The sequence below is a fragment of the Pleurodeles waltl genome, chromosome 8, assembly GCF_031143425.1.
Source record: "Pleurodeles waltl isolate 20211129_DDA chromosome 8, aPleWal1.hap1.20221129, whole genome shotgun sequence".
Lineage (NCBI taxonomy): Eukaryota > Metazoa > Chordata > Amphibia > Caudata > Salamandridae > Pleurodeles > Pleurodeles waltl.
Window position 1 is genome coordinate 1353006813 of NC_090447.1, and position 20036 is coordinate 1353026848.

The 20036-nt window shown below is 44.7% G+C and overlaps 1 protein-coding gene across 2 annotated transcripts in view; it reads left to right on the top strand.

Moving 5' to 3' along the window:
• The window catches only part of DCUN1D5 (defective in cullin neddylation 1 domain containing 5), a 109357-nt gene that overhangs the window by 51909 nt on the left and 37412 nt on the right, over positions 1-20036 (top strand). For both annotated transcript variants that reach the window (XM_069202359.1, XM_069202360.1), the window contains exons 5-7: positions 1713-1804; positions 9884-9992; positions 10071-10175. In XM_069202359.1, coding sequence (XP_069058460.1) covers positions 1713-1804; positions 9884-9992; positions 10071-10175 — 306 coding nt within the window. The remainder of the gene's footprint in view (positions 1-1712; positions 1805-9883; positions 9993-10070; positions 10176-20036) is intronic.

The window sequence follows — 20036 nt, forward strand, 5'->3', positions numbered from 1 at the left end:
CAGAAAATAATTCTCATTAATTTCCTTGGTTTTTGTATCATCATATGAATACTGCCTGCCAATAGCAGTAATTTTAAAGGGGCTTTCCTATATATTAGAATCACCCATTTTCTATTTTACTATTGAAGATAACTCATGAAATCAATGTTGTTATTCATCCCACACAGTGATAAACTTTTCAAAGCATCTATTCAGGAGGCATCTTTCCTTCTCAACAACTTTTCTGTGTTCTGTATTGTTTAATACAAGTATATACACAGTGATTTAAAACTGCCTGGTGCTGTTGGTACCAGCAGTGTAAAACTTGATATGTATTCATTGAACAAAGTTTTGCTGGTCTTGTTTGACCTACATCCAGTTGAGTAAGAAGTATGCAATGCATATCGCATCTGAAAAAATTCAGATCTTAAACCTTTCGCCACTTAGAAGTGATGCCTTTTGCCTAAGTTAAAAGCAACAAACCCAGTGAAATTATTGTAAGCTTGTGGATTTTTTTTGGTGGATGCCCTCTCACTCTGATCTAAAAGCTCACATTTATATTATTATTCTTATTAACAAATAATCTTTCTGTTCCCTCTCAGATACGTGTTTACCTGCCTAAGGTATATTTCAGTATTCTCTTTTGACATTGTCTGATCCCAGGCGGTTGTGACAGTTATGTATACTGCCAGAAATATACGTTTGTCTGGGAGTATGGGTTGTTAATCCGGTCTGCATTGTTGCCAGTTGAATCCTAACTGGACATGCAGGTGACAGAGAGCTCTCAATAAAAAATAAAAAAAAAATGCTAAAATGATGATCCTTGTTATTTGAAAGATACTTTTCAAGGTGAATAATAGAATGTGAATTAAATTCTTAACATTGCGTGAATAAACCACATGGCGAAAGTTTTCTTTTCTAAAGGACATTATCATTTAGGTTCTGATGTTTTTGTTGAACATTTACGAACCATGGCCCAAGGTTCGAAATCCACTTTTTCATCCAGTTTACAGACTTTGGTAGCAGTTTTCTGGCATGATACCATTTGTAGTAGTAAGGCTTGAGCTTTAACTTAAAACAAACACATTAATTTCTTTAGGGTTCTCTTGAGAGGAAGAGAAGAGAGTACCCTACTACACCAAGCAGGCTCAAATGGACTGATTGGTCTAGATAGCGTTAATCGCTCAAGTGTTCTCAGCCGAATTAATTAATTTGTGAAACAAACTGATTCTTCTGTTACACTGGCTTACAAGAACCAGCGCCGCAGAAACCACCTCTCTGCCCTTCTACAACAACTTCATGGAGAAATATCCACAAACTGACACAGGCACACCAGTAAACACACTGGAATACCATTCAAGTTCTGTAAAACCTTTTGGGATTAATGCCGCTTACCTTATCTGGTCATGACTGTGATTTTACTGCTTTATCTGTTGAAGAGCATTTGTGTTGGTGAATGGTGCAGTGCTGGTCTAAACTGTAATAGTAATTCTTCAGTACCTGTAACTTAAATAGATCTGCACATAGTTAACCCTTTCTTTTAGCACAGACCAAGCAACTCTCCATTAATTAAGAAAACCGCATAGTAAATCGCTGTGTACATTTAAAACTGTATGGAAAATGCTACTAATGGTTAATTGCATGTATACACCTTTTCTGATTTTAATACTCACAATGGGTTTTTACTGTGTATTATGTATGCTTATTTTGTTGTTGCATTTTTGCTTTTTCAGATTATTATGTTAGTTTTAGCCTGGAAGCTGGAGGCCGAAAGCATGGGATTTTTTACCAAGGAAGAATGGTTGAAGGGGATGTCCTCTTTGCAGTAAGAGCCTTTTTTTAGTTTTCTTGTACGTCCAATTGTATAATCTTACATTGACTGTTAAAATATTTTGGCTGTTAGAGTAGGTGTTCAGTGCAGGACTAAATAATGTTATACTCTTGATATTGTTTCCTCATCGAATATTTGAATACTGTTATATTCAGTTATTTTTTGGGTTCACCTTTGTTTACCATAAGATGGGAGGTGAGGCATCTTTTCAAATTTTAACTAGCTATAATAGTGCAAATGGAACACAAGAACGCACATATGTTTGAGGGGCCACTGATTTTAAAGGACATGCAGACCTGAAGATTTTGAAGCTCCTTTAGAAAAATACCAAGTTTGGTGTCAGAATGATTTGAAAGATGTGCCTGGGCTGTCCCTCCTATCTGCTTATGTGTATGTGCATTCTACATATATGTTGATTGCACTCTTCCTTTTACTCACCTTTTAACATTATTTACTTTGGCAATCAATTTTTTTAGTAATTTTATTTTAATTTATTGTTGGATTTAATTGCTCAGCTCCTTATTTAATTACTTATAATGATGTGGTTAAAACCTTTGAGAGTGATGCCTTATTTTATGGACATTTTCCAACAGTTGAAGCTGTACTTAAAGTTTCGTAAATAGCTTAACATTTTGTTTTTTGTGATTGGGTTTTATAATTACCTATTTTATTGCACAGTCTGCTATGCCTCTGGCCTTCAGAGTTGGCACACGGACATTGTGTGAAATATTGCAGATGGTTGACAGATTTGCGGTCTTCATTGAGTACAAGAACTCCATTGCTGAGGACACATGCAAAGCTCGTTCAAATCTTAGGAGCATCTTGCCTCTGAGCTGCTCATTTCTTGAAGTGTCAGAAGCAAAGGCAGGAGGTGGCCATGGTTCTGAAAGGCGAGGCTTGCATGATCTATTTTAGCACCCTTTTTGGAGGAAGGAAAGTTCATTCTGACAGCATCACTGAATGAGTTTAATCTGAGAAAGATTGATGTGAAGATGGCAATAAAGTTATCAACAAACCATCCATAAGGAGGAAGATAATTGTGCTTTTAATTTTCTAGGAGTGAGAGGAGTCCTTCATCAACCTTGATGAATGACTACTGCCTCTAAGAGTATAACTACCATTTCTTCTTTTAATCCCTAGAACTCATTTACCTAAATACTTATCTAATAGTGTGTATGCCTAAACTGAATAATTGTCACCTGAGGGGGACACTTGGGCTTTTCCGTGCATGTCTTTCCATTATGGACATCTGAATTACACATGTATGAGGGAATTAGGGTACTTGTCCGACCACCACATTATGGGCTTTGGATGCATGGGGAGTACACTATCTCCTCTACCTTTCTGGTAATGATAAAATGTAAGGTTGTGTAGTGTGAACCGGCACGCCTTTTTTGGGGACTGGGTTGTATTTCTCATCTGATTTTGATGCTGGACAAACAAAGAGAGGAACGGGAGCAGTGAGGTGAAAAATATGGATTGGGGTGGATGCAGGAATAAAAAAAAAACGTATAATGAGCTGGTAGGGTAGTGGAAGGAAGAGGTATGAGGTTGACTCAAAACTAAGCATCCCTGGTATTTGAACGTGCTTCTGTCTGGCTCCTAAGAAAATATTTGTATTTATTTTATTAATATAAGTATTGGGGGTCTAATACTCCTCTGTAGTTCTGGTGGAAACTGAGGCTTTGAGAACTAAAAGTATTTGTAGCAGTAGGTCTTTGGTGGGGAAGAGAACGCCTCGTTGATGTTTTTCATATCTTCAGGCACAGCCCACCAAGCCTTTGTTTTAGTAATCAGTTCTCTTAGCAACCAGTTAATCATTTATGTATCAAATCTGTTTATTTGTATTTCAATTATAAACAATGCATATGCAACACTACATAAGACCGTTGCAATAACATACAATGTGCTCTATGCAAATCAGTAAGACAAGGAAAAACTAAATGAAAACATAAATAAAAACATCAAACATAGTTTCCACACAGTTGGCATACAAAGTCGCATCAATATCGTACTTCTCCAGGACTTGTATCTGCATAGTCACGGCCCCGGATACGAGCAAGCATAGCACACCCTTTTCTCCACCCTCAAATCAGCTTCAAAACCCTCAAGTAAGTTGGGCATGTTAGTGCCATGAACTCCTTCTACAGTATTTGTAAGAATGGTTGCCACAGTTCCTTAAAATCTTCACTATCCTGCAATGAGGACAGGGTACGTTTTTCCATGGCGAGAATAAACCATAGCTTATGAAGCCATAGTGTTGGCGTCGGGATCTGATTGGACCCCCACCTACTCAACAACAGCTGTATGGCTGCATTTAACACGAAGGCCATCTGTCTACTTTTCATTGACCTCAAAGGGAAGGTAAGCGCATTGGGAAGGCCCAGCAAGATGTACGCAGGAAATCTAGGTATAGGAGTGTCGAAAGCCGAGTCAAGAGTATCTAATATACTCTCCCAGTACCGATGGAGCTTAGGGTTAGTGCCATAGGAGGTGGACGACGAACCGGACATCCCACACCCTCTCCAACACAAATCTGACTTAACTGGATCCCAGGCATGGATCCTTGCCGGAGTATAGTACCAGTAGGATGCCACTTTATAAGCTGACTCTGTTCCCGCTGAATTATAAGCAGTGTGATGTGTTCTGTAAAAGATGCTCTCCCACTCTTCCTCTGAGAGTTCTCTCTCCAGCTCCCTCTCCCATCTCAGCTATCCCTTAGTTTTGGGCGGTCGGACCCCCCCCCTCGCAGGAGAGCATAAAGCTCAGAGATCAATCGCTTATCCTTTTTTGTTATAATCCATTTTTCAAATGGTGTTAAGGGCCTATCTATTGACGATCTATTGGCAGGCAACAGGGCCCAATGTCGTATCTGATAGTACATCATCCTGTCTGCCTCCGACAAGCCATGTCTCCCTCATCTGGTCAAAGGGGATCACACCCTGTTCATCAAAGAAACAGCCAACCCTTTTACAACCCCCTGCATGCCAACGACGAAGCGCCTCGTCTTGAAGGCCTGGACCGAAATCAGGATTCGCACCCAGAGAGGGGTCATTGGGGGACGGAAAGGTCGTCGGGCCCAAGCGACTGGCCATGCGGTCCCACACCCGCATTGACACATCTGTGACCGGGGATGCGTACAACCCACGGGCTCTGTGGCGGCGCTTTAGCCAGGGCTCCTTCCAAATATGTGAGACCACCACCGCCTGGTCCATGAAACACCAGTGCTTCTCGGAGGACGGGCGGTTCCACTCCAATAGGAAACGCAATTGTGCGGCCTGAAAGTATCTCAGGGGGCAAGGAACAGCCATTCCCCCCTGCTGCTTAGGGCGGTACATCAGTCTTCGTGGTAGCCTCGCAGCCTTCCCCTCCCATATAAATCTTAGGACCGCCGTCTGAAGGGCTGTTATTGTTCGCGGCGGGGGTTCCGCCGGCAGTGCCTGAAATACATACAATACTCGCAGCAAGATGGTCATCTAAACGGCCGCCACCCGGCCCAACCAGGACAATTTAAGCCTCCCCCAGCTCTCCAGATCCTTTACCTCCCGCGTCAGATTCATATAATTCAACGATGCTGTACGGGCAAATGTAGGACCCAACTCCACCCCCAAGTATGGAAGCTTTGAGGAAGACCATATAAAGGGGAATCGGCCCCTCAAATCCTTTTCGAGTTCAGCGCTGATAATCCTACTCATAGCCTGCGACTTTAGCATATTGATTCGGAAACCCGAGACCCGTCCAAATTCCTCAAGTACATGCATTAGCGCAGGCAGCGAGGTCGTAGGTTCCGCCAAGGTAAGGATCACATCATCCGCGTATAATGAGATGAGATGCCTATCTTCCCCCAAACTTAATGCCCGCAATCCGAGGGTCATCACGAAGCCGCTGAGCCAAAGGTTCCATATACAAAGCAAACAAAAGTGGCGAGAGGGGGCACCCCTGCTGTGTTCCTCTTTGAACCGAAAATGGCAAAGAGAGCATCCCGTTAACCCGTACCGCTGCACGGGGCGCTCGGTAGATACATCGAATCCAAGCCATGAAACCAGGGCCCAACCCGAAACGCTCTAGCGTCTTAAACAGGTATGGCCAATGAACCCTGTTGAACACCTTTTCAGCATCAATAGAGCGGAAAAGCGCCTCCCTTCTAGAGCGTTCCGTTTTGTCCAATAAATGGAGCAATCGTTTGGTATTATCGACGCGGTATGAATCCCGCCTGATCCGGATCAACCAAGCCGGGCATATAGTAGTTTAGACGATGCGCCAATATGCCTGTAAATAGTTTAGCATCGATTATTTAGGAGCGAGATCGGCCTGTATGAAGCGCAATCCTCGGGGTCCTTTCCCGGCTTCGGAATTACCACAATAGTGGCATCAAGCATACTACGCGTGAGGGCCCCCGAGCGTCGAAAGGAATTAAAAAGTCACACCAAGACTGGGACGAGTTCCACGCTTAAGGTCTTATAAAAGAGTGCAGAGAAGCCGTCTGGCCCAGGCGATTTCCCGGTCTGCAAGCGTGAAATTGCTGATATAACCTCTTGCGCCCTTATAGGTTGCTCCAAAGAAGCCAAATCCCCCTCCGGCATAGGTGTAATTGCTATACCCTCTAGAAAGGCCTCTGGAGAAGAAGAACCGGGCTCCTCAGCCTGATATAAAGCCTGATATAACTCCGCCAAGGCGTCCGCTATTTGGTCACTTGTGCATGCTTCGGCCCCCGAGGAGGAGCAAACTACTTGTATCATTGACGCCGTTCGCTGTGCTCGCAACCTGTGCGCCAGTAGCTTCCCACAGTTACTACCCACATAGTACTTATGTTTAAGGCGCGTGCCACTGCTTATTCTGCCCTGTCCCAGTCCAGCCCTCTCAGCGGTTTCCTTACTTTCTCAAGCTCGCGCCAAACTCTGTGCCCCGGTGCGTTTATGTGAATGCTCCAGCTCGCCCACCCGCCATTCCAGATCTGCTCTAAGGAGTCTCCTTGCCCTGTTATCTCTAGCTGAGAGCGACATCACCTCCCCTCCCCTAACGACAGCCTTCAGTGCCTCCCACAGCGTCACCTCGTCAGTGGTCCCATCGTCATTCCGGTCGAGGTAGTCTATTATAACCTTGCGGATTTCTTGCACTGTTACAACGTTCTGAAGCATTGAGTCCCTAAACCGCCAACCCGCCGCACTCACTCGCTCCGTATTCGTGTGAACGACCACAGTAACCGGGGCGTGGTATCGAAAGAGACCGAGGCTCGATCAAAGAGTCCTTAATCCAGGATAGAAGTTCCTGCGAGACCAAGAAGAGGTCTAGGCGAGCATATGTCTTAGTCGCTGCCGAATAGAAAGAGTAATCTCTTCCCTTGGGATGAGCCCTACGCCACACATCCACCAAGCCACATTCACTCAGCCAAAGACGGCCAGCCTCGGTTATAGACCCTGTCTGCCCCCACCTGTGGCCTAAACGGTCCAGCCCCCCCCCCCCCCCCCCCCATCCATCACCAAGTTGAAATCGCCCCGACCAGAATAGCGCCATCTGGGGACTGCAACAGCGGAGTCAAGGCTCGTTTTAAGAAAGCTTTCTGCTGAGAGTTAGGCGCGTACAAAGAGGCAATAGTGAAGGAAAAGCCCCCCAATCTCAGTCGCATGGCCAGAAGCCTCCCTTGTATCTCATGGAGTTTGGACACTACCTCACCCGGGAATGAGCGCGCCAATAGGATCGCCACCCCGCGTGCTTTGTTGCTACCGAGGACCAAAACTGCCTAGGGAACCACCTAGAGCGCATGCGATAGGTGTCTTTCGGGACGAGATGCGTCTCCTGAAGCAGACATATGTGACAGCCTGTGCTCTCTAAGGTGGACAGGACGGCCAGCCTCTTGGTGGGATTATTAAGCCCACGAACATTCAAGCTCATACATTTAATAAGCATAGGCTAAGTTAAGTCACAAGCAAAGAGGAGGAGAAAGCGCAGGAAGAAAATCCCCGTGCCAGAGCTACCCCACCTATAACCACAAGCCCTGGGAGAATCTCCATTTAAATGACGGTCCCGCCGGGAAACCCAACAACAATCAACCATTACGCACAACAGGTGCACAAAACATAAGTCCTTGCACATCCTTCCTCACGAGGAAAAGTCTCCAGAGGGCAGTAGAACCAGCCATGTGTGGTAATCCACGTCCTACACCCCCGCCGCCCCGACCCCCTCCAACGGCCGACATGCCGTTCGCAGCAAGGTTAACCACCAATCAGGACACCTCCGAGCTCTCTTCTCTATGCCAAAGTTCCAGCTGCCACACTACTCAGAGCGGATTCCCTCTCCGATCTCAGCTCCGAGGCAGACGGATGCCGGAGCTGCTCCTCCCAGCGAAAGACCAGGCGGAATGGGTGACCCCAAAAAAAAGAAACGTTGTGCGCCCGCAGGTGTTCTGTGATCGGTCTGAATTCTCTCCTCCTTTGCAACGTACGCACAGAAAGGTCATGGAATAGTTGAAGTTCATGTCCTCTAAAGAGTACCTTCTGAAGAGTGCGGGCTCGCTGCAAAATCCGTTCTTTGAGGACAAAGTCGTGAAGGCAGGCCAGGATGTCCGGGGGGCGGTCCCCGGGGCCGCCACCTCGGCTAACTCGATGCACTCTATCCAGGGCTATCTCCTGCGTCTCATCCGGGCCAAGCAGAGAACGAAACAGGCCCTTCACATAGTCCCCGATGTCCTCCTTCTCCGCCCCCACCGGGGCCCCCCTGATGCGGATGTTTTGTCTCCTCAAGCGATTTTCCAGATCCTCGACTGCTAGCTGGAAATGTTCTTGCTGCTCTCGGAGACGGACAACCTCCTGCTGCAGGCCCGCTAGTTCTTCACCACGAGGAATCTCACCATCCTCCAGTTGCGAGACACGCTCTCCCAAGGAGGTCACCTCTCCTCTCAACTCCTTCACCTCCTGGGATATGTCCCGTCGCAAGTCCTGTATATTGCTACGAAGTGAGTCAAAAAGGGAAGTAAAAAAAACCTTTGTGACCGGCGAGCCACCATCAGCGCCACTTCCAGGCGACCTTCTGGAAGTCTTGTCGCCGGTGAGTCTTCGGCCATGCCACTCACGGTCATACGGGCACCTGCCAGCGTGTCTTTCACTGACCACTCTCGCTTAGACTTAGCCGTCGCCATGTTTCACAGGCCCAGGCGCAGATCGCCGGATCAGTTGCCCACGTATCCACAACACCTCCACCGGTAGCAGCGGGCTCGGGGATGCACGGTAACTTCTATGTCTGGAACCCACGCCCAGAAAGCACCTCTTGCCGCACGTGAGCTTTAAATCCTCTGCCTTCGTATGCCAAGCCCGCCCTCCCTGGCAAACACGGGGGCGTCACCTGATCGGGGCCACTACTCGACACCAGCACCCAGTTATCCTCCTTTGTGACGTTTCTAGTCACGGTGACTGCCTGGGCCCACACTTACTTGCTTTCATGGGGGGGCGCAGGGTACCTCAGTGGCGATGCGATGTCCTCTCCCGTCCCTGACCGGGATCTCAGGCCTCTCTTCCTCCTGCTGCAAGGCACGTCAGTATGGAGGAAACCGCTTCTAGCCTCAGGCAGCACTGGCACAGAAGGGTACCCCTCTGCGCCCACAACTCCAAAGTCCCCCCCCCCCCAGTTAATCATTTAAAACAAAAAATGTTGTTGACTTGTATCGGGACATTGGAATGTTGAGACCTCCATTGACTACAATGGAGTAGCTCCTGGCTTATAATGGCTGGTATAAGCCCGGAGCTCCGAAATTCCAATGTTTGTCATTATGTTTCTCCCTTTTTAATCTTGAACGTTCTACCATTAGTGGTGTAATTTTCTAATAGCCTTGTAGCTCTCTGCCTCAGGCTATACTGGTTGTTGAAGACCCTCTCTCTTATAGCTCTGGCTTAGGGCCTTTAACAACCAGTATAGCCCTTAGCAGTGGGTTAAGGCTATAGTGATATTGCTTATGATATAAATATTTCTGGCACACTAATTTATATTTTCCATAAGTCATAAACCTGATTGTAGTGATAACCAATGTTTGTTAGTATCCGAAGTTTGTTTTACACAACATTTTTTTTATATTTTCTTAAGGTGTGACTGCACAGAAAAGTTACAAAGCAAATTTGATTATTTACGTTCACAACTGAATGATATTCCATCTTTTAAGAACATATACAGATATGCCTTTGATTTTGCCAGGGTAAGTCAGTTTTATTGTTAGATATTTTAGTATGTTGTTGTGTATTGCAGTTGTGTTAATTTTGTGTTTGCATTCTAGGAAAAGGACCAACGAAGCCTTGATATTGATACAGCAAAGTCTATGTTGGCACTTTTGCTCGGAAGAACATGGCCACTTTTCTCAGTATTTCATCAATACTTAGAGGTAAGGATATAGTAACATGCAGAACACCGACTTGGCTTTATTATTATTATATAATAATACATGGCGCTTCTTCATCTATGTAAATACTGCACAATATTGGTTAGCTGCAGTGAAAACAGAAGAGAACGTTTCATTCTGATTTTCAGAAGGTGGAGTTTTGTAGGGTTTCTTTTGCTTGCAGATTCCTTACCTATTGAATCTCTTCTAGGTAACAGAATGCGTCCAGAAACTTAAAATATCTCGCCTGTGCCACTAGGTGGCACAGCAGATCGCCTTTGCAATCCCGGTGCACTCATGTCTGTTAGTTTTTTTTTTTTGTGGCCAGAATGTCATCGGAAAAGGCTGCTTCCAAGGACAAGTCCTCAAGGAAAAAGTTCAAGATCCATAGCAACAAAGATTCTTTTGCTTCTCAACATCCGTTTTACTTGAGGGATAGGTCCTTTGTGTTAAAGATTCTGCCGCTGGTATCCCCTTTTGTTGAACCCTTGCTCCCCTTTAATAAAGATTAAATGGACCATATTTTGGTCACTTAGAGCAAGCTCTTCATCTTCCTCTGTGGTGAACCACCAGGTCATTTGTTGCCATTCCCTGGGAATCCAAAATGTCTGCCTGCTCACCCTTTGCTGGAGAGTCTTATAGTCCAGGCATCCTCCTCTTCTAAACAAAGCCGAAGTCCTTTGTTTTTACTCCTCCTGCCAGGAAATTGAAGAGGTTCAAGGTATTGGGGAAGATGGTCTTCACTTCAAGGAGCCTCACCCTTCATTCCATGAATGGAGCTTAACTTCTGGCTTGTTACTACATTGTCCTGTGGGAGATAACACTTGTTAGTCCCAATCCGTCTGGGCAATTTACCCAATCATTTCACAGATGGTGATCATGATGTGCAAGACTCAGCCAAGGAGATCCTCCGCTGTGTCCTGAACTCTGTGGAATCATCTGTGAGCCAACCACCACCATACATGGATCGACCTTAGACATGTTTTGTTCCAGCGTATCTTATGGACAATGTTTTTTTATAGAGTCTGCCTATTTAGAGGGAAGTCTGATTTAGTACTGACTTGCTTAATGGAGGGGTTGGCTCGGTCCTTGCGGCTGACTTCACTTGCTCGCCAGTCTCATTAGCAGTTCAGGGAATAGTTTCTAAGCCTGCCCTTTTAGCAGCTTCTGTCCTCTCAGCAACCAAACAAGTTATTTTTGTGCTAAATTACTGTTTCTAAAGGTTGTTGAAGGCAGCTCTTAGCGGTGACCTTTGTTCTCTTCCCCGATCCTTCCTCCTAAATCCATTAAATCTGCACTTGAATGAATATGTGCAGCCTCTTCGGACAGGGGAGGGTGGAAGGGTGTCTCATCTCCTTGGACTGCTGGATCCTACTGATTTCGAAATGGGGGTCAAAGGTCACATAACTCTGGTCCAGTGGGATGATTTAAATGATCTGGGACTCACTTCACTCCTTTTGGTGAGCTCTAGTCACCTGGAGTGTTTTCAGGAGGCGGATGAGCTGGTTTTACTGCTTTCCTATGCCTGACTCAAGTGCTCCTCTCTTCCTGCTGGGGCACAGAAGCCCAAGCCCACACCCAAACCCCCTCCCATTCCCCTGACGCCCTCTCTCCCTCTCCCCACCTCCTTGCTCCAAACTGGTCCACAGAGGAGTGTAAGAGTGTAAGGGGCCAGCATCACTGGCCCTGGAGAGAGACATTCAGTCCTAGGGTCAGCTGCAGACCGTCCTTGACCCATCAGGTCGCCTTTTCTTCCAGTTGTCCATTGTGTTACTGCTGTTGAGGTCCACGGTCTCCCTCGCTGCCACTCCCTTGTACAGCGGTTTTCAAGTGTAAGGAGAAAGTTCTAAAGGCCAGGCACCCCTGGCCAATCGCAAGATGCCGCATTATCTGTCCACCCCAGTCCCAACCTGCCTGCGCATCAGTCTGAGACAGTACAGTATGCGGCTGGCAAGTTGCCTATATGCAGAGCTCCTGCGAGTGCCTCGGCTCCACACCTAGCTGACATCACTGCCAGATGCTTTCCTACCAAAACGTCAAAGGGAAACCCCTTCTGTATTGGCTCAAAATGTCTGGCCTTCCTCCTTTGTTCAGTGGGCTATGGCTGTCCCAACCCAAAAGCAGTGTGATAGGTAATTACCAGATGCAGATCTTCCTCCCGTCTCTTTCCCTCTCAGGTGCTCAATCAAGCACTGATAATTGCTACTTTTATGTGAGGAGACCTTGGTTCGCTCTGCTAGCGAGAAAAGTAATTATCTTGGCTCGGCAGGGGGGACATAGAACTGGAATCTGATTCTGAGCTGATCCAGAGACATATGATAGCTGTAGACAAGAGGTACACGTAGGTTACTAGGACTTGCAAGTTCTCAATGGACAGTGTAGCTCTAAGTGGAGTAAAACTGCACTTAAGGCAGATTTCCCCTATGGGTATAATACAGGGACACTATATATAATCCACTATACTCAACTGACCTATATTATATTATAAGGCCTACCTCTGGTCAACACCTATCCTGTCAGGGTTCTTTCTGTGCCAGGCTACCTGATCACAATTACCAGACTAAACATGACGGAACTCACACATGCTCAGTGTAAGGAAATGCCTTCCTTGGCATGGTTACCTCCTAACGTTTTGCCTTTTGTTGATGCTAGTTATGATTGAAAGTGTGCTGCGACCCTGCTAACCAGGCCCCAGCACCAGTGTTCTTTCCCTAAACTGTACATTTGCTCCCAAAATTGGCACAGTCCTGTCACACAGATAAGTCCCCTGGTACCAAGCAAGGGCCCTGTGGCTAGGGACGGTCTCTAAGAGCTGCAGCATGTATTATGCCACCCTGGGGACCCCTCACTCTGCACATGCACACTGCTTCACAGCTTGTGTGTGCTGGTGGGGAGAAAATGACTAAGTCGACATGCCACTCCCCTCAGTGTACCATGCCCACCTCTCACTGCCTATGGCATAGGTAAATCACCTCTTTTAGCAGGCCTTACAGCCCTAAGGCAGGGTGCACTATACCACAGGTGAGGGCATAGTTGCATGAGCACTATACCCCTACAGTGTGGAAGCAAAACCTTAGACATTGTAAGTGCAGGGTAGCCATAAAGAGTATATGGTCTGGGAGTCTGTCAATTACGAACTCCACAGTTCCATAATGGCTACACTGAAATTTGATAAGTTTGGTATCAAACGTCTCAGCACAATAAATGCACACTGATGCCAGTGTGGGATTTATTGTAAAATTCACCCAGAGAGCATCTTAGAGATGCCCCCTGAATACCAGTCAGACTCCTAGTGCTAGGCTGACCAGTTTCTGCCAGCCTGCCACAACCAGACGAGTTTCTGGCCACATGGGGTGAGTGCCTTTGTCACTCTATGACCAGGAACAAAGCCTGTACTGGGTGGAGGTGCTTCTCACCTCCCCCTGCAGGTACTGTAGCACCTGACTCGAAACCCCAAGACCGAAAGGAACCACTTACCAGTGCAGGAATGACCAGAAGGTGGCCCTCATCCTAGCCCAGTCGGTGGCTGGCCCGAGAAGCCCCCTGTGTCCTTCCTGCATCGCCTAAGTGACCCCCGGGTCCCGCTATTGCTTTCAATAGCAAACCCGACGCCTACTTTGCCTACTGCACCTGGCTGCCCCTGTGTCGCTGAGGTTGTGTGTTGGGGGCTTGTGTGTCCTCCCTGCCCCACCCCCAGTGCTCTACAAAACCCCCTTCGTCTGCTCCCTGAGGATACACAGGTACTTACCTGTAAGCAGACTAGGAACGGAGCACCCCTGTTCTTCAGCGCCTGTGTGTTTTGGACCCTCATTTGACCTCTGCACCTGACTGTCCCTGTGTTGCTGGTGCAGTGACTTTGGGGTTGCCTTGAACCCCCAACAGTGGGCTGCCTATGCCCAGGAGTCTGATTGTGTAAGTGCTTTACTTACCTGAAAAACTTAATCAAACTTACCTCCACTAGGAACTGTTGATGTTTGCACTGTCCACTTTTAAAATAGCTTCTTGCTATTTTAACCAAAACTGTGTGTACTTCTTTTTTAAATTAAAGTTCTATACTTACCTGTGTGAAGTATCTTGGATTTTTTTTGTACTGACCTCAAATCTTGAATCTTGTGGTCATAAAATAAATTAAGAAAAGTTTTTTCTATATAAAACCTATTGGCCTGGAGTTAAGTCTTTGAGTGTGTTTTCCTCATTCATTGCCTGTGTGTGTAGAACAAATGCTTAACACTGCCCTTTGCTAAGTCTACTGCTCGACCACACTACCACAAAATAGAGCATTAGTATTATCTAATTTTGCCACTATCAACCTCTAAGGGGAACCCTTGGACTACACTGAGCCTATGGAAGTGTGCACGCATGTTAGCATGTAAGCAGCCCAGTACCCTCTACCCTTGTGTCGCAGTGGCATTATCTTAAGAGGCAGACACTGGCAGTAAACTCACAGTTCAATTACCATGTAATTACCATGTGTGACACACTGGTAGTGAGACTCATCCAGAGTAAAGGTCCACAAACGGGGTGAAAAAACAAAACATCTAGGTGAACTAAATCGGTGGAACCCATTTTATTAGAGGGGTGAGTAGCAGGATAATTAGTGGTCATTTCCTGTAGGTATCCTCTTGTTGGATTAAGTCCAAGTGGTAGTGAAGTTTAGGAGTTGTGATCTATTCTAGGAGGTTGTTAGTGGTTTACATTTAGGTACTGCATGGTAGATTAAATAATAAGCACAAAAAAAAAGTTGTCCACTCACACCATTTGCTTATTACGTTATCATGCTTTCCTTTGTTAGTCATAACACTTTTCTTAGCCCAGGTTACAAGTTCAAAGTTGACATTTAAGAGTGTGGGCTACAGAAAGAAATACTATGAAGCCTTGAGTGCAAAATGATCACCTGTGGGTAAACAGTTGAACTTGCTCGATTAATTACTGTATTATAAAATATTTTCAGTCAGCAGGGCAAAGGTGGTATACAGGAAAATGGTGTATCCTGTTGGATAGGTTCTGTCCCCTTTACCCTATTTTCACTGTGATTTTGGGTGCAAGGCTTGACAGCTCGGTGTCTTTCAGACTTTGTTGCTTAGTCCCTACCTAGAAACAGTTAAAAAAAAATCCTGCATCCCAAAAACCTATCATCCAAATAGGTGTCTCATCAAATCCAGTAGCGAAGATTTTAGGGTTGCAAGGTGCACTCAAGCTCACTCAAACGTCCACTGCTAGTGTGGAGTGGTGCCCACCACAATTAATAAAATCTATATCATGTTGGGGCCAGTCAAACATTTCAGTGATTTAGATGTGCCTGGTAGTTATGGCACAGAGAAGACGGACTTAATTTAGTGGAAATTTACAAAGATTTAAGAAGTACCATAACAGTTAAATTAAAAAGCACAACACAATAAACATCCCGCTGCAATTTATAAAAAGAGAAAGATTTTATTTGCAATATGGCACTAAAATGGCAAATATATGAGAAATCCGCAATATGACTTTGTAAACATTTAGGTGGAAAAAGTAAAGCACCAGTGATAGTCATAATCACGGTAGCCTGGACCCAGGTGCAATTTCAAGCCGACTATGATGGAGCCTGGGTCGGATACACCAAGTGGATTCCTCTCGGTGGAAGTCAAAGTTCGAAAAGTGTTTTTTTGTTTTTTTTTAAGTCCCACTGGACTGGAGGAAACAATGTGAAAACAAAATCCAAACTTTGATGCCCAGCCGGTCACAGGAGTACACTTCTAATGCCCCTGGATCTCAAGGTCCATGCTTAGAGACCTGCGGGGGGGGCAGACTTTAGCCAACACTAGGGTCCTCTCGAAGTCCAGTTCCTACTGCTCAGTGTGACACTTTGGGATAAAGGTCTCTTGCAGCTGTAGTCAGCCATCTGAGTCTATTTCTTTGTCCTGGGTACAAGTGGGAGAAGGTCCACTCATTCCTGTCTCCACCCTTCCCCAACAGCAGGTGCAGTCCTTCTGTTCTACAGGACCAGAGGTTGTTCTGAGGAAGGCCCAGTGAGGATCCAGCTTTGTTCAGTTTACCAGCCTATGGGTCGGGACTCCCATTAGACACTCCTAGTCCCTTTCTGACCAATGGAGTAAATGTTCCAAGGCCCTGGTGTACTTAAGTTTTCAGTAGTTTATGCTTGGCTTTGTGCAGATGAGGCTCAAAATGCAGTGTCTGGGCAAAGTCTTCACCGCTCTAAACCTGGGCTCTGAAGGCTCTCTGTGTTTAGTGGAGTGGATTCTGGAAATCACCAGTGTCTGCCCACAACAAAATACTGTTTAAAGCAAGTTTTGTACCCAAAACAGACTAGAAGACAGAAGTCTGGAAGGACCCAAGCAGGGTCCTGCAGCAACCAGGTAAAAAAAAAATACACAAGTTGTCCCAGCATCCTGTTTGCTCCCTTTCAAGTGTGTCAAAGGGTTACATGTGGCTCAAACTGAACTGTTGGGGAGGATTTGAAATTAGGGTGCTAGTATGCTCAGAGGAGTCCTACCTTCCAATGGAGGTTGACTTGTCAATCATTGTGCGGCTCCTGGGAGGCTTTTCACACATCATTCAGGCCAACTACAGGTTTGGGAGTAGCTGCAACCTTAATGCAAATTAGCCACTAGGACCTTCATGCAGGTAAAAGGTAATTTCTTTAAAGTAATTTTTTTTTTTATTAATATTTATAAAAAATCTGACTTCATTGAATTTGATTTTTAATCACTTAACAATAATGTTTTTTTCCCCAGCTGATACATTCCTGTTGATACAATATTAGTATTTTAATGTGTACTCTGAATTTCCACATAGGACAGTTATGTTCTTGGTGTACATAAGAGTTGAGTCTGTGCGTACAGAATATCATCTTTGCAAACCGTTAAGGCAAATAACCAGTACTTATATGTGAGGCAGAGTAATCTGTTATAATGAGCCATGTATCACCTTGGTGTTTTCTTTATTACTTAAACCAAGCAAAAGAGAGATGCAAAACTCTATCCACCCCAATCCAGCTAAACTCTTCCCTCACCATTCCGTCTGCTTGATCTTTTCCATCCAACAACCCCCTACCCCCCAAACAATGTTGACTTAAAGGAATCGAGATGTTGGCTCACATCAGTTACATTATTATGGGGACCTCTTACTACTTAGAGAGGCTAGGTGCTGGGTTGTATTCAGGGTGGGTTGTTGTAGCCTTTTGTAGCGTCCTTGAATTGCTTAATTCATATGTCCCAAGATTAGGCAATAAAGTAGTTCCTTACACCCTTGTGCTCTTCTCTGTGAATTTAAAACACTCTTGGTTTGAGCCCATTGCAGAGTAGCCATAACCCAAATGTTGTGTTTTTTTTTTTTTTTTTTTTTTTTTTGAGGAGGAGGAATAGGAGGAAGAATAACTTGAACCTACTCGCCCTAACTGTAATGCACTTGACCAGTAAATGGTTCTCAAATTGTGTGATTCCTAGGCAAATATTTTAGTTTACAGAGTCACCTTTTTCTTTGTTCCAAATGAGTGCACCACAAATGGTCTTTCGCAACTACTGAAATATATATTTGAAGTGTTTGTACAGTTAACGTAGTTGTTGAACAGTTGTATGTTAGAAAACCTGACATCCTACAGCCTTTCTTTTCACAATTTGTACAGCAGTTCAGACAGTTCACCTTATAAAATTCGGGAACTCTGCAGTCAGAATGAAAAGTAATTGCAAGGAGACAAACTTGACTTTTGACCGCTCTTTGATCTGACACGAGCAAGATTTAAAAGCATCTTTATTGCTCCTTCACCCTCTGACTGAACAGAACAGTTGTTCTTCGTCAGAAGGGGCGAGTAGGTTCTAAAAATAACTTGACCTGAAAAAATGTGACTTGCCATAGTGAGCAGGCAAGTCTAGGCCTGCAAAGGGTTTATTAATATTTAAAAGGGAGGTCAGATTTTTAACTGTCAAAAAAGGCTATTTTTAAACTGCAGCTGTCAGGCTACAGTAGTGCTGAAGCAGTGTTTTCCATGAGACTTGAGCAGAGGCCATAAGTGCTGCAGTCTACAGGTGATTAACTTTCCATGGTGTAGGTGCAGTTTCTGCACCATTAACTATACCATTATAGGAGAGTTAAATATACTAATTGAGGATTAGCCAGTTTTTCCTTGTTTTTAGGCGTTAGAGCACATATACTAGGCATAAAAGTGATCAGACTCTGAGGATCAATAAAGTAATGAAAACCTTTGTTCATTTGGGTGTTCAACCAGCAACCATCTCCTGTATGGAATTGAAGCCACCACTGTCACTGAGACCTTTTTTTTAGTAAAGTTTTGCTTATGATGCCTAAGCAAAGCCAGTATCTTCTCAAATATCAAGGCCCTTGACAGAGCATTATCAAGGTTGAGAATCACATGGATGTTGAGTAGGTAGCTATTGATGTGATAATAGATCTTTTTGTCCAATTGATTACAATCATTTCCATTCTTGTATATTTAGAAAAGTTAAGTGTCCAACTCCTATAAAAAAAAAAAGGTAAAAAGTGTTTAAAAGTTAATAAAATTATTAATGAAGCTTTTTGCACTGAGGCAGCAGTTATCAGAGTGAGCTAAAGTGTATGTAAATTAAAACATTAAATTGGTAGTTATGAACCAGATTATCAGTGCACTGGTCGTATATCTGTCAGGCCGGTTTAAGCCCTGCCTATAGTAGTCACAGGTAATGGTCATTCATTCCTTCAACATGAGGAATAAAATAAGATTATAATATGTTTCTGATTGAATCTGATGAGAGGTGGTCTATTGGCCCATCCTAAATCTCATCAATTGGCTTTTTTTTGTGTGAAGTGAAGTGCAGTGTGAGTGGCAGATTTTAGAGGGTTATAGCCAAATTGGCTTGGAATTTTTTTGTTCAGTTTCTCAAATCTCCATTTTCAATTTGACCTGTTTAACTATGTAGATTTTATTTTGCAGAGCTTCTCCCTTGCCAAACTCTCTTCAGCAGGTAGTTCTTGCAAACCACTCCTCACGATAAGATTTGCAGGGGGAGTTGCTGGTGGTTATGGTTAATTGTAGTGAGTTTTTTATTGAATTGGAAGTGGCCTCCATTAACTTGCCAAAAATCGAGAGTGGCGCATCAACTGGTAATGCGTTGAACTAAATTCCAAATGGATCTGAGCTTGGGAAGTGGCGACTGTCAGTCAGAATACCTGGTGGAAGGTACTGTTCTCAAGTTTGTCCAGCAAACCCCTCAGCCTAGTTCTAAAAGCTTTGATGCCATTTACCAATGTAGGAGTTAATTTGCATTCTGTGACTTTACAAACTTTAATGACATCTGGCCTGGAGAAGTTCTTCAATAATTGAATGATTGCCTTGCTTAGAGATTGCACCTTACTTTCGAGTGCTTATGGGCTTTGAACCATCCCCGTTCCTCAAACCATGCTCCTAGATACTTGGAGGAGGTAACGCTTTCTGTTTGAGCGTATAGTCCATATACCAGTCACCCCTTTTCTTCATTGGTCAGCTGAAGGAGATTATCTAATTTTGGTGGTATTTGTCTTCATGCCATTTACCTTGCAATATGTTGTTCTTTTAGGGACCTGTTTAGCTCCACTGCTCTCTGATCTAAAAGTATAGTGTCCTTCGCGCACTGTAGGATCTTCCGGGAGCATCCTGCCAATTATGGGATAGGGACAGGCTCTAGCGGACACAAAAACCTTCTCTGTATTGCCAGGTAAAGTTTAAAAAGCAGTGAGGCTAGTATGCAACCCTGCTTCAGTACCTTACCTGTGAAGACTTGAGGTCACCCATTGAAAGATTAATTTTACGTTGACCCAAGGTGACTCCAACTGTCTGGAATGGAGTTAGCCCAGAAGCAATAGTTATAAAATGAAAACATCATAGATTCTCTT